The sequence below is a fragment of the Hermetia illucens genome, chromosome 1 (assembly GCF_905115235.1).
Source record: "Hermetia illucens chromosome 1, iHerIll2.2.curated.20191125, whole genome shotgun sequence".
Lineage (NCBI taxonomy): Eukaryota > Metazoa > Arthropoda > Insecta > Diptera > Stratiomyidae > Hermetia > Hermetia illucens.
Window position 1 is genome coordinate 183433795 of NC_051849.1, and position 26380 is coordinate 183460174.

The 26380-nt window shown below is 37.9% G+C and overlaps 2 protein-coding genes across 4 annotated transcripts; one reads left to right on the plus strand and one right to left on the minus strand.

Moving 5' to 3' along the window:
* Window positions 1-406: 406 nt before the first annotated feature.
* On the minus strand, window positions 407-18637 carry LOC119655841 (protein ANTAGONIST OF LIKE HETEROCHROMATIN PROTEIN 1-like). 3 transcript variants are annotated; one of them, XM_038061963.1, is made up of 2 exons: window positions 18373-18637; window positions 407-1231 (listed from the first exon to the last, which is right to left on the minus strand). In XM_038061963.1, the coding sequence occupies exons 1-2, from the start codon at window positions 18613-18615 to the stop codon at window positions 422-424; spliced, it is 1053 nt and encodes a 350-aa protein (XP_037917891.1). In that variant the 5' UTR covers window positions 18616-18637; the 3' UTR covers window positions 407-421. The 3 variants fall into 3 exon arrangements, with proteins under 3 accessions (XP_037917891.1, XP_037917885.1, XP_037917899.1); XM_038061957.1 differs by lacking the exon at window positions 18373-18637 and adding an exon at window positions 2171-2618; XM_038061971.1 differs by lacking the exon at window positions 18373-18637 and adding an exon at window positions 1781-1892.
* Window positions 18638-20449: 1812 nt separating this feature from the next.
* Window positions 20450-22143, plus strand: LOC119646958 (zinc finger BED domain-containing protein 4-like). The gene is made up of 3 exons (XM_038047658.1): window positions 20450-21599; window positions 21660-21853; window positions 21958-22143. The coding sequence occupies exons 1-3, from the start codon at window positions 20450-20452 to the stop codon at window positions 22141-22143; spliced, it is 1530 nt and encodes a 509-aa protein (XP_037903586.1).
* The last annotated feature ends 4237 nt before the right edge of the window (window positions 22144-26380 follow it).

Genomic DNA, 26380 nt, shown 5'->3' on the forward strand with positions numbered 1-26380 from the left:
ATACTCCGACAGGAACAAAAAAGACTTAGCTTATATTGAGCTAGTTAAAAAGTTCAAGGAGTTTGATCCGTCGGCAGATAGGAACACTGTCGTAAAAAAAATTAACGCGTTGTGTACGGTTTACAAGAAAGAACTTTCGAAAGTTAAGAGTTCGGAGAAATCTGGGGCTGGTGCGGATGATATATACAAACCTAGTTTGTGGTATTTCGACCTTCTTCATTTCTTGAACGACCAGGACTTTGCAAGACCTAGTAGAAACACAATGAGTGATGTGGATGCAGTAACACAACAAGACGTAAGTAAAAATGCAATTTATTAATAGCATAAATAGTGTAATGATTTGGTTGAATTGTTACAATAATAAAACAAATTATTCAATCTAGTGTTTGTATAGTATGCTTTAACTTTAGAACTGTTAATTTCAAGCGCTAAGTGCAAATTTTTCTTGCCAAGGAACTGACCCCTCACCGTTAAAATACATACAGAACTTTTCTCGAACAGTTTTCGCGTGTTGTAAAACTTGACCTCCTGAACGACGTTGCAGGTTGTGTAGCAAATCGGGATGAGCCCTTGCACCTAGTTGAATAGTACCATCGATAATATTTTCATGATCAAAACTATCAGGAGGGGTGTAGGTGGCTGATTTTTTTCGCAATAAGTTGTGCAAAGCACAGCACGCAAGAACTACTGATTCAATGGTTTCCACATCTAAGTTTATTGCGGTGTGAAAAATGCGGAATCGTGAAGCTAAAATTCCAAAACTGTTCTCAACCACTCGCCGTGCCCTCGATATGCGATAGTTGCAAATTTTTCTCTCGTTGTTAAGGGAATCCCGGCTGTATGGCTTAATAAGATCAGGGCGCAATGCAAAGGCGTCGTCCCCCACAAATACATATTCCAGATCAAGATCGAAGGTAACTGGTTCAGGTTCAGGAATGTTCAGTTGCTTATTTACAAGTTTTTCATAGAAAAGAGTGTTGTTTATGACGCCTCCATCAGATATTCTACCGTTCGTTCCTACATCACAATATATAAATTCACAGTGAGCGTTTGCTATAGCCATCAAGACTATACTGTGTGTCTTTTTGTAATTGAAGTAGTAGGAACCGCTATCCTTGGGTTGAACAATCCGGACATGCTTTCCATCGATCGCCCCCAAACAGTGAGGAAATTGCCACTGCTCATCACAATCTGAAGCGATTTTTAACCACTCACTTGCTGTTTTAGGAAACTGAAACAAAAAACTATACTTAATAGTTTTATTATCAAATTATTTATCTAATACTAGATTAAGTTAGGTTAGGTTATAGTTATATTTCCGTGTTTGTGGGCTTAATAACTAACAATACGTGGTTTTTTTGAACAGGAAGATTCAGAACCTACTGACCAAGACCACTTTCAACGACGAGAGATAAACACACCGGCTCCTCCGACATCGGGGGATGATGGATCAAGTGCATCAACAAGTGTGGCAGCTTCACCAATGTTATCACGGCCAAAACGAAAAAAGAACATGACTCCAGCAGATGAAGTGATACACCTCGCGGGAGAGCAGTTAAAAGGTCTTCGTCCTCATGATGAATTCGAAGCCTTCGGAAAGTATATAGCGCATAAGTTACGTTCCCTTAAAGGAAACCAATCTGTATTCGCACGAAAACTCATAAACGATGTGATTTTTGAGGGAGAGCTTGAAGCACTCACCAAAGATTTTAAAGTAATGGATAGTCAACCACACCGTTCACTCGGAAATGACTATGTACAATTCCACCCTCCATCATACCTTCAACGACCTCACCCTCCACCTTCCATTTCTCAAATTCCAAATCATCAACTCTCACAACTCTTAACAAACCAATACAGTCCTGAACAAGCCGACTCCCAACAACCCATTACTCAGCAACCAGAACCTCAACAACACACTGATTCAAACTACACGTCACACTCAGCTAGTGAGATATATTCCAAGCAATTAATGGGTAACAATGTTTCGACCTTCTTTAAGAACTTCTCTGAGTAGCAGGACCTTTTCTTCTATGCTTATTTACTTTATTGCATTGTATTACACTTGATTGAATTATATTACACTTGATTGTATTGTATTAGAATTTATTGTATTGTTTTAAGCTTGAATTTGAATATGATTACAAATAATAAACTGTTCTTAACATACCTGTATGTATTGTTTTAATACTTCGTAGATAGCCTCACATGTTTCCGGGATTATTTTGCTGAGAGCTGGTCTAGAAATGGCAGTTGAATATTCCATGTCCTTCAAACTTCTTCCAGTGGCAAGGAATCGTAAGGTAGCAGAGAGTCTTTCGTGGGGAGATACCGCTTTCCTCATAACAGTATCACATTTCGCTATAAACGGAGAAACTAAACTTAGCAGCTCAACATAGGTCTCTTCGTCCATTCTCAAATAATTTCGCCAGTCATTTGGTTCATTTTGTAATTCTTTCAACAATTTTACATGAGAGAAATCCTTCCTCTTAAGCAACCACTCCCGGCTCCACTGTGTTCTTGGTTTTCGCGACTTCTTCACCTTTCTCACCAAACAACCGATGTACAGCGACAGCAACACTACTTCCTCCATGGTTAAAGCTTTATAAAGACTGGAGGGTCGATGTAGGGTGACATTTGACAAGAAATCGTTACAATTTAGCGTAGCGTGTAAACAGTGCTCTACTCTTTCGATTTGTTGGAGCGATAAATCGTTCAATGAATTGTTACGAGTTATCGTTGCGTGTAAAGCCCCCTTAAAGCTCCTACCACCCTTCCACACAACACTAGGGCTTTTCCACAATCATAGATGCCGTATTCAAGGGCAGGCTGCAGAGGCGGCAAAGAATCGCCAAGAACGTTCAGCGGCATCAGAAATCACAATAATTAGTAATTATCCAACAAATAGAATACTTTTCTGTCAAGGGTCACTCCACACAAAACTAATGACCACTTGGGTTACTTATGAGAATATACACTTGACCAGCATTGTAGCCAGAACACAACAGAAAAGTGCTTGCCTGACGACAAGGACCCGGTACTGTGAGGGAGCGGGACCTTGTCTTAGAGTAACAGCTGTTGGAGTTTCGTGGATATCTCAAAACGAGAATACTTAATTAAAGAATGGTCACAGGCGGATAGTCAAGGGTCAAGCCAGCTTGCAATGTAGAATGCAAGTTGTCGCCCACAAATCGAAGAGTCTTCTTACCCGAGTCGCTGGGGGTTGAACGGATAATGCTCAGCTAAGTCCGAGGAGAGACCCCTGATACAGTGCCTCCTTCACTATGATTATTTCACACATAAACTAATTTTCTTTTCTTCCTCAATTTTGTATCATTTACTTGACTTTATTGTCTTAATGGTTAGGTATCCTTGTTACAGGATAAATTAGCTTTTTTTATCGATTCTTATCTTATCTTATATAATTTTTACATCATGTTTCAAGCCTACTGATGAGATCCTGGGGACAGGATCGAAATACGTATCTAGGCGTCCCATTTATTAGTCTCATATTAGGTGCTCGATCTTGTCACTACATTGAGTGGGCCTTCCTTCTAAATTATTAATTTAGTATTGGCCAATTTTCTCCACACATACTCACCTTGTTGTGTAGTGCACGAGCTAGTTAGATTGTTAGTTTAGATTAGATTTTATATCCATTAGTATGGATTAATAATTTTTCATGTGCATCTCCTTTTTTGTGCAGTTTCTTGAGGTTTACTTATATTTTTATATTTTCCAGCTTTATATGGTTGTCTTAATTAAGGTTTTTCTTATATTGTACTACACTTTTCCCTTCAACCTGTTTTTCTTCTTTATTCTCCTTTCCCCTGTTACACTTGTGACGGCCACATTATACGGCATATATCATCACCTTTTCCTTTATTACCACCTTTTGATTTTTCTGGTCTTTTTATCCTATATGTTTTTAGCAAGATTGAGTATCTTTCTACCACCATTACTCTTCTTGCATTTTTGTGTTTTTGGCTTATTATCACTCTTTGGTTGATAATCTGCCATTTTTCTGCTCTTCATCATTATCGTATCAATTATGTCCAAAGTAGTATTTTTAACTATTCCTTTTCAATGGTATAGTTTCCCTTTCTTTTTCATTTGTCGTGTGGGGTTGTCCATCTGGCTCCAAGTCGGAGTTCGGGAATTTATATACAGTATGCAAAATTCGTATTGGAACACTTATGATTTTACAGAAAAATGGTTTATTCTACGAGAAAATTAAATGATTTTAGCACAATTATATTTCTAATTATTTGCATTTGAGTTAAGACACTTTTAACACATAAAAGTTTTTAAAATAACAAAACCGGTTTTTCATAATGGGCTATAGATCATTATTGTCGAAGCAAAATTCGTATTAGAACACTAATGGTGCGACACTGTACGCTTCCAGGAAATGCACAATTTGCACAGATTGTGATGTTTTAGTTAATGATCGGCTGTGTATCGAGTTAGAGAATAGTTTTAAGTATAAAAATTACATTTATTTTCCATAATTAGTTATACTATTCAAAATTTATCAAAATGGGTCGGAAGTCAACAGAGTTATCAAACGATGTTCGAAAATTAATCGTTAATTTGCATGAAAATGGGAAATCGCTCCGGGAAATAGCAACAATCGTTCAAAGAAGTCATACGACGGTTTACAACATAATCAAAATATACAAATCAAGCGGCAGGATCAATAAGAAATCGCATAATCCGAATCGAACGCTTCTGACTCGCAGACATCAGTCCTTTCTTCTCCGTCAAATTCAAAAGGATAATGCCGTAAGTGCTGTAAAGCTAGCTGCCCTCCTAGAGAAATATTGTGGAGTAAGTGTAACAGCTCAAACGATTCGAAATTACATTCGCCGGCTTCAATTTCGGAGCAACGTAAGTGCAAGAAAACCTTTTATAAATACAGTAAATCGGAAAAAGCGAATTACATTCGCAAAAAGGTATTTAAATAAAAACTTCCGATTTTGGAAAAATGTAATTTTTACCGACGAATGTAAATTTAATGTTAAGTCGTCGGATGTTCGCCTACGAATTTGGCGTGAACGAAATACTCGCCTCCATCCGAGAAATCTGAGACCAACCTTTAAACATGGGTACCGCTCATTAATGGTTTGGGGTTGTTTCGCTGCATCCGGCGTTGGAGAGCTCCACTTTATCGAAGGAAATATGAATGCCGCGCAGTATATCGACATTTTAAAAAAAAATCTGCACAAAAGTGCGAGAAACTTGGGCATTGAGGACCGCTACATATTTCAGCAAGACAATGACCCCAAGCATACCGCTTTAAATACTCGCTTGTGGTTATTGTACAATTGTAGAAAATATTTAAAAACCCCTCCTCAGAGCCCAGACATTAACCCTATTGAAAATTTGTGGTCAATTTTTAAACAGAGGTTAAGATATCATAGCATAAGAAACATCAGTGACCTTAAAACTGCATTACAGGAAGAATGGAAAAAAATTCCGAGAAACTTGACTGAAAAATTGGTGCAGTCGATGCCAAAACGACTAAGGGCTGTTATAAAGCAAAAAGGCTACCCAACTAAATATTAGATGTGTTTAAGAAAATGAATTTTTGTAACCCATTTTAGTGTTCCAATACGAATTTTGTTTTTGTTAAAGTAGGAAATTATTATTATTTTTTTTTTGTTACCAACATTTTTAGTTATTTTTATACAATTGAATAAATATTTTGCTTTAAAATCCAAAACACATTTTAATTTTTCAAAATTCGTGCGAATTTCGAAGATTTAAGCAAAAAACTGTTAAAAACCTACAGTCACTCAAAGTGAAAATGATCCACCCATTGAAAATGACTTTAGTCGAGTTAGATTGAAGTATAGTTAATACAAATGAATTTATTTCAACGTAATAATAATTCTTGATATGTTAGTAATAAATACTCAAGATATATTTGAAATTAGTGTATTTTCTTTGCAGTTACTTGTTAATATTTGTCATTGGTCCGAATATGGGGTCAAAGTGAAAATGATCCAGGCAACTTATTCCAATGAACTTGGTACTAAACTTTTGTGATGTACTGTTAAAATGCGTAGCTGTGCAACTGTGCAGTTGACTATAGCCCTTCGCTGAGTGCAGTCATCAGTTACATTTCTCTTTCGGCAAGTTTTTCTAGTGAAATGGGTCGACACACGACGTACGAAGAGCGGGAGGTAGTGATCCATCATTTTATGCTTGGAAAAAGTAAAAGAGCGATAGTGAATATTGTTAATAAAAGTCCTTCAACTGTACAACATATAATTGAGCGATTTAGAGAAAATCGCATCGGTAATAAAGTTCGTATAAGTCCTAAAAAGGCTTTCTCCGAGCGTGACGAACGATGGATTTTAAATTTGGTTCGAGACAATCCTAAAATAAGTGCACCAAAAATACGTGTAGAAGTTGAAAAGCATTTAGGTATCAAGGTCTGCGACGAAACAATCCGAATCGTTTTGAGAAATCATGGATTTAACAACAGAGCCCCTCGAATAAAGCCGTTAATTAGTCCAAAAAATAAGCAACGCCGGCTAGAATTTGCAAATCGTTACTATTCACACGGTCCAGAATTCTGGAACAACGTTATCTTTGCAGATGAGAGCAAATTTAATGTTTTTGGATCCGACGGAAAAGTTCGAGTATGGAGAAAGAAGAATGAAGAGTTAAATTTGAAAAATTTACAAGCGAGTGTAAAACATGGGGGCGGTTCAGTAATGGCTTGGGGTTGCATGGCAGCCAATGGGGTCGAGAATATTTATGTCATACACGGCAATATGGACAAATTTATGTACCTTCAAATTCTAAAGGACAATTTACGTGCCAGTGCCAGAAATTTGGGTCTTGAAGGGAATTTCCAGTTTTACCAAGATAACGACCCCAAACACAAATCGTTTCTCATTCGCGAATGGATGCTCTACAATTGTCCTAAGGTTATCGAAACTCCACCACAATCACCAGATCTGAATGTTATCGAGCATTTGTGGGACTTTCTAGACGATCGAATCAGGCAACATTGAATATCTAGCCGAAATCACTTAAAGCAGGTTATTTTGGAGGAATGGGCAAAAATTCCATCAGAATTCACAAAAAAACTTGTTGAGTCAATGCCAAGAAGACTGTCAGCTGTTAGGGTGGCTAAAGGGCTTCATACTAAATATTAATTAGCTAAAAAAAATTTTGAATTTACTTTGTTTTTGCCTTTTTTATTTTAATGGATCATTTTCACTTTGACTAGGAATTATGCATTTTTATGTTTATGTTATTATATTTATAAATGAAATAAATTTTTTATTTTTTACAAACTTAAAAGTAAACGAGTTCATCTTAAGCAACATTTTTTTATTTATAGTAGTTCATGATTTACTTATTTTCAATCAGTACAACACATTTTAACTGCTTTATACCGGGTGGATCATTTTGACTTTGAGTCACTGTATGTGTTCCAATACGAATTTTGCATACTGTAAATGTAGGTACCTCACGCCACAATAATTGGATAGGTTAGTGCGCAATTAGGCAGGGCATAGGTATAATAATGATAGAAATAGTTATCTACATAACGTAAACTGTCTGTAGTCGTCACTGAAAAAAGCCTACTGATGAGTCCATTGGGAATGGACGAAATACGTATCTAGGCGATCCCAATAGGTTCTCAATACCCCAACTTAGGAGTGAAGTCTTCAGAGGTCCTCAAGCATCTCCTCTGTTCCCAATGATGCACTGACCGACATTCATCAAATACACTTCCTCCAAAAAAGTATAGTATTAGTATAAATAGAATAGTTCAAGGGCGGGACATATGGATTATGTCACAAGCCAGTAGTTTATTCCAAAACAAGTAGTCATGTTAGGTATTTTAGAATATTTAGGCTAACTAACTGAATACACATTCCAAGCATATTTTGGGGATGTTCTCAGGCTGCATAGGTATACTGTTTGCAGCCTGCACTGTTTTGACCTGTGGTGAGCTGAACCACACTCAGAGGGCAACTCATAGTTTCCCCCATGACTATCTCACTGAGAGATTGGTATTCGTCACCCAGCCAAAGGTTTGCCTTGTAGGTAGTTCCTGGCTGACCCGACGAATACAAGGATGCTCACTTGGAACGACCTGCCCCTCACTGACTTTTAGTACAAAATACATCAAGGAAGGTCTCGCTCCATCACAAGCATGCTCATTTCACACTCTCTCACTACTCCTTATCTTCTTTCTTACCTCTGTTTGATCTTGAATTAAGAGGTCGGAGGACATGGAGCTGCCTTAAGTGAAATGTAGCTGCACTTCCATATTGGACGCTCATACTATATCCAACTGAGAGGGGCGGCTGCTCCCATACGAGTAGTCTCAGCCACCTATATGCACATCTGGTAGTAATATGGAAAACCAGATACGCATTAAAGATTGCTACATCAGCCTCACGGGATTCCACCATCGGGATGTGGAATAGAGAATAAACAGCGGATCGTGCAATTTGAAGTCAAACCCATCGCGCATGGATTAGAAATATCGCCGGTGCATGTGCAATTTCGGTGCCGGCGAATTGTACAAACGCAGAAACTGCCACAATATCGGGCGTCGGATGTGTTACAATTGTGCAGTTTCAAGTGTGAAAAGTGCGTCGTGCATATGAGACGTGAGTCGCCGCAATCAGGAATCCGTATCCTGAATATGGACACATCGTCGGGAAGTCCACACGCAATATTCGTGACGTGCAAAGTAAACCGTTCCGCCATACACACAGTATAAACAACTAACGCGTGGTCGAGTGTTGTGCCGGCAGAAAGAATCTATATGTTTTTGTCTTGAATTTGGTAGAAGTGATTGAAAGCCGCCGTGGATAAGGAAAATTGATAGTGCACGTCGGGTCGTGAAACAAAAGTAGGATCCATCGCGTATGGATAAAAAAGTCTGCCGGTTTAAGGTGCAATTGCGTATCGGCGTATTGCACTACCACACTAACTAGTACAAGATTGGACGTCGGACGTCATCAAATTTGTACACCGCCGGATTATGTAAAGTGTGTCGTGTATGTGAATGGAAAGTCGTCACGATCAGAAACACGCATCCTGACTATGGATGGATCTGCCGGAGACTCCATACGGAAGATAGTTGACACGCAAAGTCAAACGTGCCGCGATATATACAAAAAATGCCGACACAACAAGGAACGAATCACCGCGTACAGTTATAGAACCAATTTTGCTGTGTCGGTACCGGGGAAAAGGATTTTTACATGCGGGAATAGTAAGTTCTGATATCGGATCAGAACCAACATAAATGATAATAAAATAAATTAATAAAGCCCCTGATAACTATAGCAGTGATATGTTGTAGTGAACACAAGCCCCAAAGAGGAAAATGGATACCTCTAGGGGAAGATTGAAATGTAAGTTGTTATATACTTAATGCACGTTTTTCATTCTTATTTAATTACATATATGTGGTACGTAGAGTATAATTAGAGCGACGCTCATTAAGTATGGAGAAACCCCCAGACAATCACATCTGGTCATTGCGGGGCAGCCCCCGGGGGGGAAAACCCTGAGTAAGTAGGTCACGCAAGTACAGCATGTACAGTATGCAAAATTCGTATTCGTACACCCTATATTTTGCGGGTTTTTGGGTTATTTCTGAGAAATGATAGAAAATTCGTTCAATCTTATATAACAATTTTTTACATAAATATGTATGTAGTTGTTATAGAACATTAATCTTAAATTTTATTTACATCCGTCTGTTCAAGAGAACAATTTCCAAATTCAAGCGAAGCAAAATTCGTATTCGTACACCCCGACTAGCGGCTTGAACTCAATCCCTGTACGATATTAATCATCTTGCACTGTAAAATTCTAACGGTAAATTCTTGAAAAAGTGTGGTTGACAGTTCGAGCTAAAGTATTTTTTGAATTACAAATAAAGAGTTAATTCTTTAACAAATTTTCCAAATGAGTCGAAAAGGTGGTGAATTTTCGAACAGTGATCGTAAGATAGTGATACAGCTATACAAGGATGGTAAATCCTTGAGACAAATTGCAAAAATTATGCATAGGAGTCACTCGACAATTCAATCTGTAGTAAAGATTTACAATTCGTCTGGTAGAATCGAGAAGAAAAAAAGAAATGGAAACAGATTAATTTTGTCAAGGAGACACCAATCCTTTGTTCGGCGTGTTGTTCGACAGGATAACACGATAAGTGCAGTGAAATTAGCAGGACTTTTGCAAAACCAATTCCAAATTAAAATTACACCCCAAAGTGTTCGGAATTATTTGCGTAGATTCGGTATACAGAGCCGGACTCCCGCTTCTAAGCCATTTATCAATAATGTCAATAGAAGAAAACGGTTAAACTTTGCAAAAAAATATCTAAACAAGGATTTTCGTTATTGGAAACGAGTAGTTTTTTCAGACGAGTGCAAAATTAATCTAAAGTTGTCGGACGGACGGGTTCGTACATGGCGAGAAAAAAATACGAGGCTATATTCAAAAAACATGCTTCTTACATTTAAGCATGGAGGTGGTTCGTTGATGATTTGGGGATGTTTTGCAGCTTCTGGTGTTGGAAACTTGCATTTTATTGATGGAATAATGAACGCGAAGCAATATGTGCAAATTCTTAAAACTAATTTACATCAGAGTGCACAAAATTTAGGAATTCGTAGGAAGTATATATTTCAACAGGACAATGATCCGAAGCATACGGCACTTCACACGCGGCTTTGGCTACTCTACAATTGCCGAAAGTGTTTAAACACGCCTCCACAGAGTCCTGACGTTAACCCAATAGAAAATTTATGGTCTATTTTCAAGAAGAATCTAAAAAATTACAGTATTAGGAATAAAGAAGACCTGAAAACTGCCTTGCAGACCGAATGGCAAAATATTTCACCGAACTTAACCCAAAAATTAGTTCAATCAATGCCAAATAGGCTTAGAGCAATAATAAAACAAAAAGGATTTCCCACGAAGTACTAACACTATATTTCTAGCACATTTTTTGAAGTCTGTAGGTGTGCGAATACGAATTTTGTTTTGAGTTTTATATGAATTACTGTTTTTATTATTAAGTTTAAAATATATTTTATACTTGTTATTATGTACATGAATTAACCTCTTCATTTGCTATAATAATATACAATTTATTTATCTCTTAATGTTATATTTGACTTAAAAATAACAAATAATAGGTAAAAAAATGGGTGTACGAATACGAATTTTGCATACTGTACCTAGCAATAGATGCAAGCGCGTGGGGGTAATTAGATTTAGGATATAAATAGAATGCATTGTAATTAAAACATCAGTAGCTTTCACACCATCATCCTGTACGTACATAATACTTTAAGCGCGTTAAATCAATAAAATACTTTTAGTTTAACCAAACTATCATTCTTTTAATACTATCTCCTGGACCCATAAACCCTATGTATATATGATATATGTTTTACCAGGACATAGTTGTATGATGTTTTTTATCCTTACGGTTGATGAGAGCATCTTATTGAGCTTTTAGTTGGGACTTGTTCCCCCTGGGATACTCCAATATAATACCGTGAGTACAACCTCTCCTTTTAGCTTTCTTCATGGCTATGACCTTTATCATTGTAGCATGATAGATCCTGGTCACATTAGCCATACGTCTGTTTTTCTATTTTTGCTTTAACGGCCATCTTATGTCTTTATTTGAGTTTTAGCTGAGGATCATGGTGAAACTCTCTGTATGTTGTGTTTCGGATCCTCGGTGTAAGTTCAGTTCTCTAAGCCTCTTAACACTCCCTTCCACTCACAATTGGGGAGTAGTAGTCATGATGCCATCAGATGTAGAGAGGCTGATGTCCTACTGGGGTGTCTACTCCTCCTCCTTAATTTACCCAGAGTCGTGGGCCTTACAGACAGTGTAAGGCAATCCATTCTGACAGCAGTTTGGACTCCCAAACTCTTAATATTTCCAAGATGTCCTCAGATGACATTTGTGATTCCTCTTAGATTTTCCTTCAACTCTTTTTCAAGTTTTCGAAGTACTTCTTTGAGGTTTCCGTCTTGTGTTGTTTGTGGTCTTTTGGATAATTTATTAATACCCTCTATCCTTCACCCTTTCGATCGTCAACAAAATCATATGTGGCCATACAGCAAGTCGGTTAGCTGTAACGGACGCGACGACTTAGGTTTTTTCCACACTGACACGTGGCAATTCCCCACCCAGTCAGAGAGCCAATTTTTGCTTTTGAAACTCCTGCCCATGTGTTCTTGAGGGCCATAAATTTTCCCTTTGGTCTCTGGAATTTTTTCATGCCAAAGCTGCCAATATGGTTTTGAAGACATATTTTTCTCGGGAATTTTTTAACTGGGGAATGGTTTTTGCCGTTACTTGTGGTCAGCGATGAGGTTTTATGACCATCAAGTAACAGTAAAAAGTTGAACAATTCTTGAGTTTGGGCATTTGATATGAAGTTATGGAATTTTCCATAACATACGTACAGTCGGCAGCAATCGTATTCGTATGAAATATTTCTTTTGAGACACTATAAAATAAAAATTGTTCTTCGCGACAGTTATAACTGAAAATGCACACCTAAATTCATTTATGTCTTAGTTATATACAGAAGATCACTTATGCTGTGAATTTTTTTTTTCCTAAATTCACCACAAACTGTACTTGACGAAAGAACAGCAATTAACAAAAATCATGATCGATACTCGACGACGCATTCGTATTCGTACGAGCAAAAAATGTCCCGTTATATTTCAGCTGTTGAATTTTTGGGTATATTCTTAGAAATGATTTCTGTTCTAGAATTTTTCTAGCACTCAAAAACGTCATTGTAGTTCGAAACAAGTGTTCGAAGTGATAAAAAGTGCAGGATGGGCAGAAAAGGCGAGGAAACTTCAATAGAGACCCGTGAAATCGTTGTATTCCTACATAATCAGGGAAAATCGTTAAGCGAGATAAGTAATATCGTTGGTCGAGCTAAATCAACGATTCAGTATATAATTCAAAAGTACAAGTCGGAGAATATGCTGGGAAATAAGCCGAGAAATTAAGGACGAAAAAAGTTGACACCGCGAGACGAACGTTTTATTTTAAGGCAAATAAAAAAAAATCCTAAGGAATGTGCTACAACGATAACCGCAAGACTCCACCAACATTTTAATAAAATAGTTTCTGTTGATACCGTCCGAAGGACACTTAAAAGGTATGGTCTCTTTAACTCTGTACCAAGAAAGAAACCGTATATCAATAAAGTAAATAGAATTAAACGGTTAGATTTCGCGAAAAGATATATTCACAAGGATTACGACTTCTGGAAACAGGTAATATTTACAGACGAAAGTAAATTTAATATCATCACCTTGAACGGAATTGGAAAAATTTGGCGAGAGAAGAATTCAAGCTTGCATCCGAAGAACCTAATACCCACCGTAAAGCATGGCGGAGGATCTGTTATGGTGTGGGGGTGTTTTTCTGCAGCAGGAACGGGCAATTTGCATTTCATTGATGGAATAATGGATGCTGCCAAATATGTGAATATCTTAAAATGTAATTTAAACCCAAGCGCGGAAAAATTACGAATACAAGATAACTTTATTTTTTATCAAGATAACGATCCGAAACACACGGCTCTCAATTCGCGTTTATGGTTACTTTATAATTGCCCTAAAGTATTACAGACACCCCCCCAATCACCGGACATTAATCCGATAGAACATTTGTGGTCGGAAATTAAAAGAGGGTTAAAAAAATATAATATAAAAAACGCGGCAGACTTGAAAGATGCAATCGGAAAAGAATGGAGTGCAATATCCCCTCTATTTACAGAAAAATTGGTGAGGTCGATGCCAAATCGATTAAAACATGTTATTAAAAACAAAGGCTACCCGACTAAATACTAAATGCTTAATTTTCTCGAAATTCATAACGTACGAATACGAATGCGTCGTTTAGTTATACGACAGTTTAACTGAATACTTAATTTTTGGATTTTATTTTATTGTTGAGTAATTGAATTTGAATATTATTTTGTAAATTTAATTGGATTTAGATATTGTATTTAAATAAAATTTACGCAATGTAAAAATAATGTTTAAAATTCTTTATTTTTTCATGATTACTTAATTTTTTTCCTCAATACTCACGGTGTACGAATACGGATGCTGGCCTCTGTATATTCATGAGGGTTTGGGATGAATATATGGAATTTTCCATATAAAAAATGATATTATTTTACTATATTATATTATTCCATTTTATTACATTATTAAGAAATTCCTGAAATAGATTAGCAAGTGCTATGGGCAAAGCAATTGCAATTTTCGTGTTTTTGAAATTTTGAAGGATTATAATTAATAATCTTAGGCAATTGGTTTTTGTGTGAGACATGTCTTTGCCTCCTACGCAAGCAATCGTTGTAAAATACCACCGCGCCGCGCCCCAATATATGGTGACCAGGCGATTGCATATGCCTACTTCGTACCTTAAAGAGCCAAGATATATCTGACATATGAACATGAGTGACCATAAGCTCCCATTTGGGCAAGCCAACATATACGTTTGTTTTTACAAGTTTTCCCTTTTGCATTGGGGGAAACCAACATATATGGAGGTCTCTTACACCACAAAAAATTGAACAGGTTAGAGCGCAATCAGGTAGGGCATAGTGATATAATGATAGATGTAGATATGTATATAACAAAACTGGCTCTAGTTCACACTTTTTAAAAAAGCCTACTGATGAGTCCATTGGGAATGGACGAAATACGTATCTAGGCGATCCCAATAGGTTCTCAATACCCCAACTTAGGAGTGAAGTCTTCAGAGGTCCTCAAGCATCTCCCCTGTTCGCAATGATGCACTGACCGACTATCATCAAATACACTTTCTCCAAAAAAGGATAGTATTAGGATAAATAGAATAGAATATTTCAAGGGCGCGACATATGTATTATGTCACAAGCCAGTAGTTTATTCCAAAATAAGTAATCAACTTTTAGGCTAACCAACTGAACACACATCCCAACCTTTTTGGTGATGTTCTCAGGGTGCACAGGTATACTGTTTGCAGCCTGCATTGTTTTGACCTGTGGTGAGCTGAACCACGCTCAGAGGGCAACTCACAGTTCCCCCAATGACCCTCACTGAGAGATCGGTATTCGTCACCCAGCTAAAGGTTTGCCTGGGGCACTTCCTGTCTGATCTTTCACCCAGCCGTAGGTTTTCCTGGGGAATTTCCTGGCTGAACCGACGAATACAAGGATGTCCTTTGGAGCGACCAGCCCCTCACTGGCTTTAAAGTATATATATAAAGTAAAGTAAAGTATAAAGCACATAGGGAGAGTCTTGCTCAATCAGGAGCATTTTCATTTCTTCTTTTTCACACTACTCTTCTTCTCAACTTTGTTTCTGATCTTACAGATCGGTATTCGTCATATGACGAATACAAGGATGCCGTCTTGGAACGACCTGCCCTCCCTGTACTTTGGAGTGTAAGTACATCAGGGAAGGTCTTGTCTCCATCAGTAGCATACCTTTCATACTCCTACTATCCTCCTTTTCTTCTCTCTTACTTCTGTTTTTTGATCTTGAAGTAAGAGGTCGGAGGACATGGAGCTGCCCTAAGTAAAATGTAACTGCACCTCCATAGAGGTGTAGGGGTAGCTGCTTCCATACGAGTAGTTTTCAGCCACCTATATGCAAAATCTGGTAGTAATATGGAAAACCAGATACGCATTAAAAGACTGCTACACCAGCCTTACGGCAGATATTGATAGCAGCGTATGATAGGATGAGCTGTTAGCCAGAACACAACAGAGAAGTGCTTGTCGACGACGAGGACCCGGTACTGTGAGGGAGCGGGACCTTGTAAGAGAGTAACAGCTGTTGGAGTTCGACATCTCTGAACGAGAATACGAAATAAGAGAATGGTCACAGGCAGATAGTCGCGGGAGTTATGTATAACCAGACATCCGGTTCCATTAATTCACACGAAATCAAAATCCTCTTAGATCAAGTAAAACTGCACATGCCGGAAATGCAATCGTAAGCATAATTAGCAGGTGTAAAGTGCAGACGCTAACACCAGCACTTTACACGAATAAATACGTCTGATTATACATAGCAAGGGGTAGTCCGATTAATTACTCTAAGATCGTCACTATGTCCGACGGGACATCGGTATTGTAAAATTAATAAAGTTTTGTTAATGAAGTAGAAACTGGTATAAATTATTTTAGTGAAACGCGGAGTTTCTCTTTTTTTTATTTTATCCGTTCGGCTACCCACCAACAAAACTCGCATGGATTAGAAATATCGCCGGTTTATGTCTAATTTCGGTGCCGGTAAATTGTACAAACGCACAAACTGCCACAATATCGGGCGGCGGATGTGATAAAATTGTGCAGTTTCAGGTGTGAAAAGTGCGTCGTACATATGAATTGCAATTCGTCGCGATCAGGATTCCGTATCCTGAATATGGACGCATCGTCGGGAAGTCCATACGCAATATTGGTGACGCGCAAAGTCAACCGCGCCGCGATATACACAACAAATGGCGACACAATAATGAACGAAACGCCGCGTATAGTAATAGATCCAATTTGCTATGTGTCGCAACCGGTAAAAAGGAACTTTACGTGCGCGTATAGTAAGCTCTGACATCGGATCAGAGCCAACATACATGTAAATTAATAAAGCCCCTGAAAATTTGTAGCGCGGCAGGATCTGCAGCATTCGAAATTTATTTCGAATGTTGCGGATGCGGACGGGTAGATGGCGCGGAATTCTCCACTCACTCATTTTAGAACGCACCAAGGGAGTGGAGAATTAGCGGTGGAAAAATGCCGTTGGTTGGGACAGCAAGGACCGCATAGAAATAAGCCGGTCTCTTCTGTTCCAACCGCGGCGGTGTAGACACCTAAACAAGTGAATCGGTTACGAGACAATTTTGGATTATTTAAATTTTCACAAAACTATAAAATAGATTTCAATATTTCGTAAATGTTCATTAATCTTTTAAATTGGTGACCCCGACCTGATTTGAACACGCAACCTTCTGATCTTATTAAAGGTGCCTCTAAACGAGTCGATTTTCCAGGCAATTTTGCGCATGCCATATTGCATATAGCGCATGCGTGAGCCGCATGCGTTTTTTGACAAATATTGTAGCGCATGCCGCAACGCAAGCACTCCCATCACAGATGGGAGTCATGTGCGCTTTTTCCATTGAATAAGTAAAGAGACATCGACTGCTTTCTATTGTGCATTCGTATTTATATTATACAGTGAAAATGTCGCTCGACAGCAAAGAAACGACGTTAAATTTCATAGAAGATTATAAATTAAGTGAAGTGCTATGGAAATGTGACCAGAAAGGATATTCTAATAAACAATTAAGAAGTGATGCACTTCATAAATTAAGTGAAAAATTTGGTGCCGACGTTAAAGCAATAAAATGTAAAATAAAAAATTTAAGGTCATATTTTTGTAAAGAATTTAAAAAAACTCAAACAAAAAAAGCGGCAGTGGTACAAACGAAGTCTACGAATCAAATTGGTTCGCGTATAAACATTTACTCTTTTTGAAAGATGTAAATGTACCATTGCCAACAAAAGACAGCATAGTGGAGAAGAATGCCCAACAGGGGAGCAATACACATGACATTGAAGAAGTAAGTAGTATATTTTAATCAAAAAAATATAATTTGGATAAATTAAATTGTTAGACATAATTACTTAAAATAGATTGTTTTAATAGAATCAACATTTTTTCAGACAATCGCTGATGAAGGATTAGAAGAAATGGATACTTCAAATTCTTTTCGGAAACCAGCGGCAGATGGAAAAATCACAAAAAAAAAGAAGGCGGAACGTCACAACTAATGTGAGTGATGAGAGAGAAGAAGAAGCTTATAATTTTATGAAGGCTGTTAGTGAAATGAAAACTATGGATGAATATTCAGCTTTTGGGGATTACATAGCGCATAAAATTCGAAAACTTAAAAGCGCTACATTGCGCAGTATCGCCCAAAACCGCATCAATAATATCATTTTTGAATTGGAAATAAGTCATGAAAATGACCAAGGTTTAATCTTAATTTCTTCGCCATCTACCGTAAGTTCATCGGAGCAATATTCAGCGACTCCTACTCCTGAACCAGAACCTCATCCATCATCACCGATCGCTACAATGCAACACGTCAACAACAATTCTGTAATAACAGAACTTTTGAACATATAATTGAGGTTATTTTTATACGTTATTTCAATTTCAATAAAGAAATGTCAGTATTAACTCTAGAATTTAATATATAATTCGGTTTATGAAGGCATATATACATACTCGTATGTACCAATTCATCAATAAACTCACCTTTATGTAATCTTTCAGTGCTGAACAAATACTTTTCGCTACTTCAGGAACAATTTTCGAAATGCTTTGTGTTGAAACTTTGAATAGGAAGCTTAGGCTTGCGTATGAGTCACCTGTTGCCAGATAACGGAGTGTGATTGCGAGTCTGATTTCAGCAGGTATAGCCTCACGCATAACCGTATCCCTTTTTGTTATTAGCGGCCTTATCATATCCAATAGAATATTGTAATCTATTTGAGACATCCGTGTAAAATTTTTGAAAAGATAGTCGTCATTATCTATCTCTTTTAAAAACTTATTTTTATTGTCTTTAAAATAGTCACGCATCCATATCCTTTTTGACTTTGCTGTCCTTTTATCGCAGTTCCCTTTAATTATTATATACGCTGCACATACTCCTGCTTTCATTAAACAATTCACTGACATGTTGAAAGAAACCACGAGAAAGCGAAAACAACTATAATAATTGCAACGTATGGACGCTGGAGTTGCATGCGCTATGACGCACGTGCGTTATTCAATTTCGCACCAAAAAGAGGCATCGTTTGGAGGCACCTTAAGAGTTTAAATTGTGATCATAGTAGTGCTGCGACATCAATATCGATGTTTTCGAATTATCGATGTTTTTGCTAATATATCGATGTTTTTTACATCGATTTTTTGATTCAGATGTTTATCACGTATCGATTTTTTTGGTTCGATTTTTTAACTCGATATTCCTGGCAATATTCAATTATAATAAGTTGAGTTTGTGTGCGCTTGCGGCTTGCCCTCACATGTCCATGTACAACACGACGCCGTCCGTCCGTCAACGACAAAGTAAGAACAACGATCGGAGTTCGGCAGCCAACTACGGCACGCGCTTGCTGTTGCTTTTCTATGATACGGTTGCTACTTGAGTGACAGGGATAGTTATAGTGAGTTGAAGTTGTGCTTCTTTTTTGCCTTCATCGTGTTTCATGTGTATCGTGTCGCCTTCTCTTTATTATTAATTCGTCGTCGGATGTCGGGTTAAGTCTAAGTTCAAGTTTGTCTGTCGTAGGGAATTCATTTTAATTATATCGGTCGTGTTGTAGTTTCGATGCGAAAAATTTTGGGAAAAATCGACTGTTGTGTCGAGCAATTAAAATATGTATTCTTACTGGTGATTTTATTGAAACAATAGGAAGTCACTTGTAGAGTTGTAACTGTGAAATTCGGTAGAAAATCAGTGCTAAAATTGACACTTTTTAATTTTTCTTCGAGTTGATTGTATTAGAGTTGAACTATCAAATCGCGTTTTAGACTCGGTTGTGCTGTAATGTCGCCCAAAAATTAACTATCACGGTTCGAATTTTTCGGCCGAAATAAAATCAAATTAGCCCTGCATATTGACTTTTCGACAAACGGCGCCAGTTGCAAAATCTCACGGTAAGTGGAAAATTTCGTAAAGCCTTGTATAAGAAACCAGTAAGGACGTTATTTATACCCAGTTTTTACCCAATTTATTCAATTTCCAATTATATTCTATTGTTCGGATAGTTTCTTTGAAAGTAACTTTAAATTAAAGTAGAATATTCTGTACTCTTGGTGATGATTTTGATTCTTAATTTTCTTGCAGGCATTCCTATAGATTCATTATGGCTCTTGCGCCTAAAAGCGAAATGTGGAAGTTTTATGTAAGAATAAACGACCAAATAGCAAAATGTAATGTTTGCGGAAATAATATAAAAACAAGCGGAAATACCACCAATTTAAGATGCCATATAAAAATAAAACACAAAAACATTTTCGAAGAACACTTTAATCGCTCAAATCAAAATAACACACGAGTAGCTTCAAGTTTAGAAACACCAAGTGAGCAATTGAAATCGGAAATAAATCCACGAGTTCGACTTCCACATCCCTAACCGCTTCTTCCTCAAGAGCAAGCACGTTAAGCCCAAGTCCTTCGATTGCCAGTACCAGCTCGGGGTTCACGTGTATTTCTGTTAGTAATTATAAGCAGTATGGTTCCCTAAACCAAAGCTTCGCCAACATCAGTTCGTTTCGAGAAGGAGGAAATAAAAACTCCAAAATAACTGATGGGATTCTGTTTATGATTTGTCGCGATAGCGAACCAATATCGGTCGTCGAAAATGAGGGCTTCCAATATCTTATGAAATTAGTTGCTCCCTTATATAAAATTCCATCGAGAAGGACTTTCGACGAATTACTCGATAAGAAATACGAATTTGTTTCCAATATGTTAAAAGAAAAATTGTCAGGTATACAATACATTTGCTTGACAACCGATGTGTGGACAGAAACACATCAAACAAGAAGTTTTCTAGGAGTAACAGCCCATTATGTTTCAAATGATACTGACGACCTAAAACTTCAGGGTGTCACACTAGGGGTTTATGAATTAGAAGAAAGGCACACAGGAGAAAATTTAGCACAAAAACTGAAGGAAATATGCACCAAGTGGAACATCAAAGATGATGTCGTTATTGCTGTCGTTACTGATGGAGGGAGTAATATGATTAAGGCTGTAGAATTGGTTTTCGACAAGAAAAGACACACCTATTGCTTTGCCCACCTACTAAATCTTCTGGCTCAAAAGTCCATTGAATCTCTCCCTCAGCTAAAAAGTTTACTGGAACAAGTGAAGACTATAGTCAGCTGGTTTAGAAGCAGTGTAATTGGAAGCGATGAGCTTAGAAAGAGGACTGTCAATTCTACTGAAAAGACTTTAATTCAATCGGTTTCCACAAGATGGAATTCCACGTATTATATGGTGGAACGTTTTCGGGAAATCGTAAGCAGTATTATAAACTTTAATACAACAGCTCCACCAATGATAACAGCGAAGGATGTAGAATTCCTTCAGGATTTTGTATTACTTTTTAAGCCAATCGAAGTTGCTACTAAAGAAGCATGTGGTGAGAAATTCGTTACGTCGAGTATGATCATTCCGATCGTACGCCTTTTAAGAAAAAAAATATCTGAAGCTTCAATCACAACGGACCTAGCAAAATCCCTGAAGAATAACATCTTTGCGGAATGGAATAAACGATTTCTTAACATTGAACACAACCAGCTTTTTGCAACAGCAACAATATTAGATCCTCGCTTCAAAAATTTGCATTTCGACGATAAAGCGGCATTAGGCAGTGTTATACGGAAGCTATCAAATGAATTGAGAAAAGACTTAATCGAGTCAGAATCCGATAGCGATGCACCTTCTCATTCTTCTGGGTCCAAAGGTAAATTCCTTTTTATATTGACATCAGACCAGTAGCTTCTGAAACTAAATATTATCCCAGAAAATGAATACAGCTTATGGGACGATCATCATAAAATGGTTCAGGAAGCTTGGAAATCTCGAAAAAAATCCAGAATAGTCGAGGAACTAGATACACCGAATTCGATACCACCCGAATTTTCAGTTTATTTGAAACAGCCTGTAGTACGACTTAAAGACTCTCCGTTCGAGGTATGGACTGAAATCGTTCACAAGGTAAGATAGCTAAAAAAAAAATTTATATGTGTATACAGCATATTTACAATCTAACAAATAATAGCTGTGAAATGCATTTTATTCGGTTCATCTTCTTTCTACAGGACTCATCGTTACTGAAAATGGTCAAAAAATATTTATGCGTTGTGGCAACATCTGTTCCGTGTGAACGCGTTTTTTCAGCGAGTGGAAATATTGCAAACTGCAAGAGAAGTTGCCTCTTGGGAGAAAAACTAGATAAGCTACTTTTCCTCAAAAGTGTAGATAAAACATTTTGGGGTCATAATTGATTTCGACAGTGCCCGGGTTTCGTTTCAATACTTTTATAATAAAAAAATGAAATAAAGGTTTTCTTTCTATTCGAGATACATTGTTATTTGTTTCCTTATTTAGATCTTGCTTTCTTTGCATTGATAAATTGAAAGAAATATCGATGTTTGCTAAAATCGATGTTTTCATTCGATGTTTTTATCGGCATCGAAACATTCTAATCCAAACATCGATATTTAATGATATCGATATTTTTTGTCGATGTCGCAGCACTAGTTGCATCAAATTCTTCCAGCATATGGTCATATGGTTATTAAAACCGACCATAAGCCGCTAACGTTTGCTTTTGAGCAAAAAGCCGAGAAAGCCTCTCCTAGGCAACTTCGACAGTTAGACTACATAGGTCAAATTACAACCAACATAGTCTACATCTCGGGAGACAATAACATTGTTGCCGACGCATTTTCCCGTATTGGAAATGTAAACCTACCTACGACTTTCACCACGGAAGAACTAGCTCGTGCTCAGAAAGATGACGATGAACTTCAGGACATCCTACGTTCTAATACATCATTGGACTTACGTAAACTTCGCATAGACGATACCGAAACTTTTGTATTCTGCGACATTTCTACAAAAGAAATCCGTCCATACATACCCAAAACACTCAGAAAGAAAATTTTCGATACGACCCATCGACTATCGCATCCCAGTGGTCGAGCCACGAAGAAGGCGATACAACGGAAATTCGTTTGGCCGTCGATGGCGAAAGACATCACCGAATGGTCACGTACTTGTCTAGCATGTCAACGAAGCAAAATCGCTAGACACGCCAAACCCTCTCATGAACACATACAAGTTCCAGACACACGATTTAGTCACGTACACATCGATATTGTAGGACCTTTGACGCAGTCGAAAGGATATTCTTATGTGCTTACGATGATCGACCGGTTCACACGGTGGCCGGAAGCAGCCCCACTTAAGAGTATCACTGCAGATGCATTTTACACTACATGGATTTCAAGATTTGGAGCACCTACAGTCTTAACATCAGACCAAGGAACCCAATTCGAATCGATGTTATTCAAATCGTTATCGCATTTGGTAGGTTGTGAAAAGATCCGAACTACAGCATGTCATCCAGCCGCTAATGGAATGATTGAGCGCTGGCACCGCTCATTCAAAGCTTCGATTATGTGTCACTACAGCGCCGAATGGATAGACAGTTTGCCTACAGTTTTATTAGGACTCCGTATTAGCGTTAAAGAAGACATAGGTTCATCAGCAGCGGAACTCGTTTATGGTACCACACTTCGATTACCCGGAGAATTTTTCTTCAACGAAGACATGCCGCCAGATCCTAAATTCTTCGTAGAAAAATTTCGTGAAATCATGCGAAAAGTACGTCCTACTCCTACGAAACATCACGGAAAGCCGAAAATTTTCATCCACAAGGACATGTTCACTTGTACACACGTCTTTATTCGAGTAGATCGAGTTAAGAAACCACTTGAACATCCGTATGAAGGAACATTCCGAGTGCTCGAAAGAACTTCAGACAACGTTTTCGTTATCGACGTAAAAGGTAAAGCAACCAGCATCAACATCGAAAGGCTTAAACCGGCGTTTATCGAAGCTGAACCAATCAACCCATCTTCAACTATAACACAGCCCAACCCAGCTACACCTACACTCAAGACGTATCCCGGACCTGGAAAGAAGACAACGAAAACGAAATCCGTAACTTTCGCAGCATAAATATTTTTTCAGAAATTTCATAGTTCACGCAATGTTTACACACGCAACGATCGCAACTTGACATTTGACATTTGCCAAGACACTCGGAGGGGAGTGATGTAGCGGAGCTATTCAAATTTCCTAATTTCACCACTATCGAAACGAAGCGCTGCAGTCTACAAGAGGAGATCGATCTGTCAATTTTCTAAAAATCCTCTCGAATCTTCGCGGCGTCACGAAAGAATGTAAAAATACAGACTCTTGAATTTTAAGTATTATAACGTTTAAATAAATAAATAAATATTATATTTGGACTACACACAAACGTGTTCTTTTGAACCTAACGCCAAAACTCACTCATTTTAGAACGCACCAAGGGAGTGGAGAATTAGCGGTGGAAAAATGCCGTTGGTTGGGACAGTAAGGACCGCATGGAAATAAGCCGGTCTCTTCTGTTCCAACCGCGGCGGTGTAGACACCTAAAATAGTGAATCGGTTACGAGACAATTTTGGATTATTTAAATTTTCACAAAACTATAAAATAGATTTCAATATTTTCAAGATTAATAAAGAAATTATCTAACATTTCGTAAATGATCATTAATCTTTTAAATTCGTGACCCCGACGTGTTTTGAACACGCAACCTTCTGATCTTATTAAGAGTTTAAATTGTGATCATAGTTCAGATAATAATAATTAAAAATCGCTGCAAGAGACGGCGTTGAAGTATTTTTCATCGCGGGTTCTCCGTTTTCTGGATGGTGATTTCGGTCTGCGCTGGAGAGCGTCCGTTTCGGTTGTCATTTCTGTGTTCGTGCGTGCATTTGTGATTGCGGCCTGCCGTGTCGGAGCAAAATTCACCGCGTTTTCATCATAAACTCACCGCGTGTTCATTGAAAACTATTACTTTTTTTTTGTTGTTACTCGAAATGTCGCAAGTGACCGCCCTCGCCGTACGCGTTCCTCCGTTTTGGCGGCGGAACCCGGAGCTGTGGTTCGTGCATTTGGAAGCGCAGTTCCAAATGTCCGGCATCACATCGGACGCGACCCGCTTCAACTACGCGGTGGTCGGCCTGGACGAAGAGTCCATTCTTATGGTGTCTGACGTAGTGAAGTCGGCATCATACACGCAGCTCAAGAGTGAGCAATTTCCGAATATGTGAAATGTAAGACCTGTGACGGAAATGTGAAGTTTCAAACTGCTTCTGAACGAGGACTTGGTTATAAAATTGTTTTGCTGTGTGATAAGTGTGCAGATCGTAACCTAAATTCTAGTCCTTTTGTCGCGCACTCTTATGAAAAAAATCGACGATTTTTATTTGTCATGAGAGTCCTCGGATTAGGGTTAAAAGGTGCAGCAACATTTTGTGGATTAATGGATATGGAGGCTTTTATATCACAGTCCACTTACGATTTAATAATTAATAATATTCACTCCAGTGTAAAAACAGCCACCGAAAAACTTTTTCAACACGTTTGTACTGAAGAAAAAAATTTGACTTCCGAACATTAAGGTGATGAACATTCGACAGAATTAACTGTATCTGGCGATGGCACATGGAAAAAACGAGGGTTTACTTCCTTGTACGCTGTGACATCATTGATCGGATACTATTCTGGTAAAATCATTGATATTGTTGTAGAAAGTGTCTACTGCAAACTGTGTGAAACTTGGAAGAAGAAACTCAACACCGAAGAATACAATGAATGGTATGAAGAACATAAAAATACTTGGATTGCAAATCATTCTGGTTCTTCTGTCAAAATGGAAGTAGATTCAGTCGTTGAAATGTTCCAACGTTCATTGGAAAAATTTAGAGTCATGTACAAAAATTACATCGGAGACGGTGACTCTAAAACGTACTCGGGAATTTTAAAAGCTGCACCTTACGGTAATTAAGAAGTTGTGAAAAAAGAATGTATTGGACACGTACAGAAACAAATGGGCACGCGACTCCGAGATTGTGTCAAAAAAAATGTTGAAACAGTTGAAAACAAAATGGGAAAAAAAATACAAAAAAAAAAAACTCTCGGTGGTTAAGGCAAACTTACTGGAAAGATGATCGATAAGTTGACAGTTTATTATATGATAGCTTAGCGATAAGGAGAAATTGTGATTCCATTAAAAAAATGTATAATGCTATATGGGCCACATATTATCACTATTGTTCAACCGACGAAAAACCTCAACACGATAAGTGCCCGGACGGACCAGACTCATGGTGCAGTTGGCAGAGGGCTGCAGCTTCCGATGAATTATCCACTTTGGAACATGATTATCAGCCATTACCAGAAGATGTTGCTGTGGCTATATTTCCGATTTTCACAGATCTCAGCAGTAAGAATTTATTAGAAAGATGTGAAGGTGGTTTTAACCAAAACAATAACGACAGCTACAATCAACTAATTTGGAAAATCTCTCCCAAAATTGTTCCGGCTGGTTCGACAACTGTGGAAATCGCTGCATACATAGCTCCCGGCATATTTAATGAAGGAATGGCATCACTATTATATTA

Excerpts from the sequence above, each read along its gene's own strand:
- LOC119646958 (XM_038047658.1), top strand. The coding sequence starts at position 20,450 with ATGATTTGTCGCGATAGCGAACCAATATCGGTCGTCGAAAATGAGGGC. Across the intron at positions 21,600-21,659 it reads TCATTCTTCTGGGTCCAAAG|AAAATGAATACAGCTTATGG; the intron begins GTAAATTCCTTT and ends ATATTATCCCAG. Across the intron at positions 21,854-21,957 it reads GGACTGAAATCGTTCACAAG|GACTCATCGTTACTGAAAAT; the intron begins GTAAGATAGCTA and ends TTCTTTCTACAG.
- LOC119655841 (XM_038061957.1), bottom strand. The coding sequence starts at position 2,593 with ATGGAGGAAGTAGTGTTGCTGTCGCTGTACATCGGTTGTTTGGTGAGA. Across the intron at positions 1,232-2,170 it reads TATTAAAACAATACATACAG|TTTCCTAAAACAGCAAGTGA; the intron begins GTATGTTAAGAA and ends TTTTTGTTTCAG.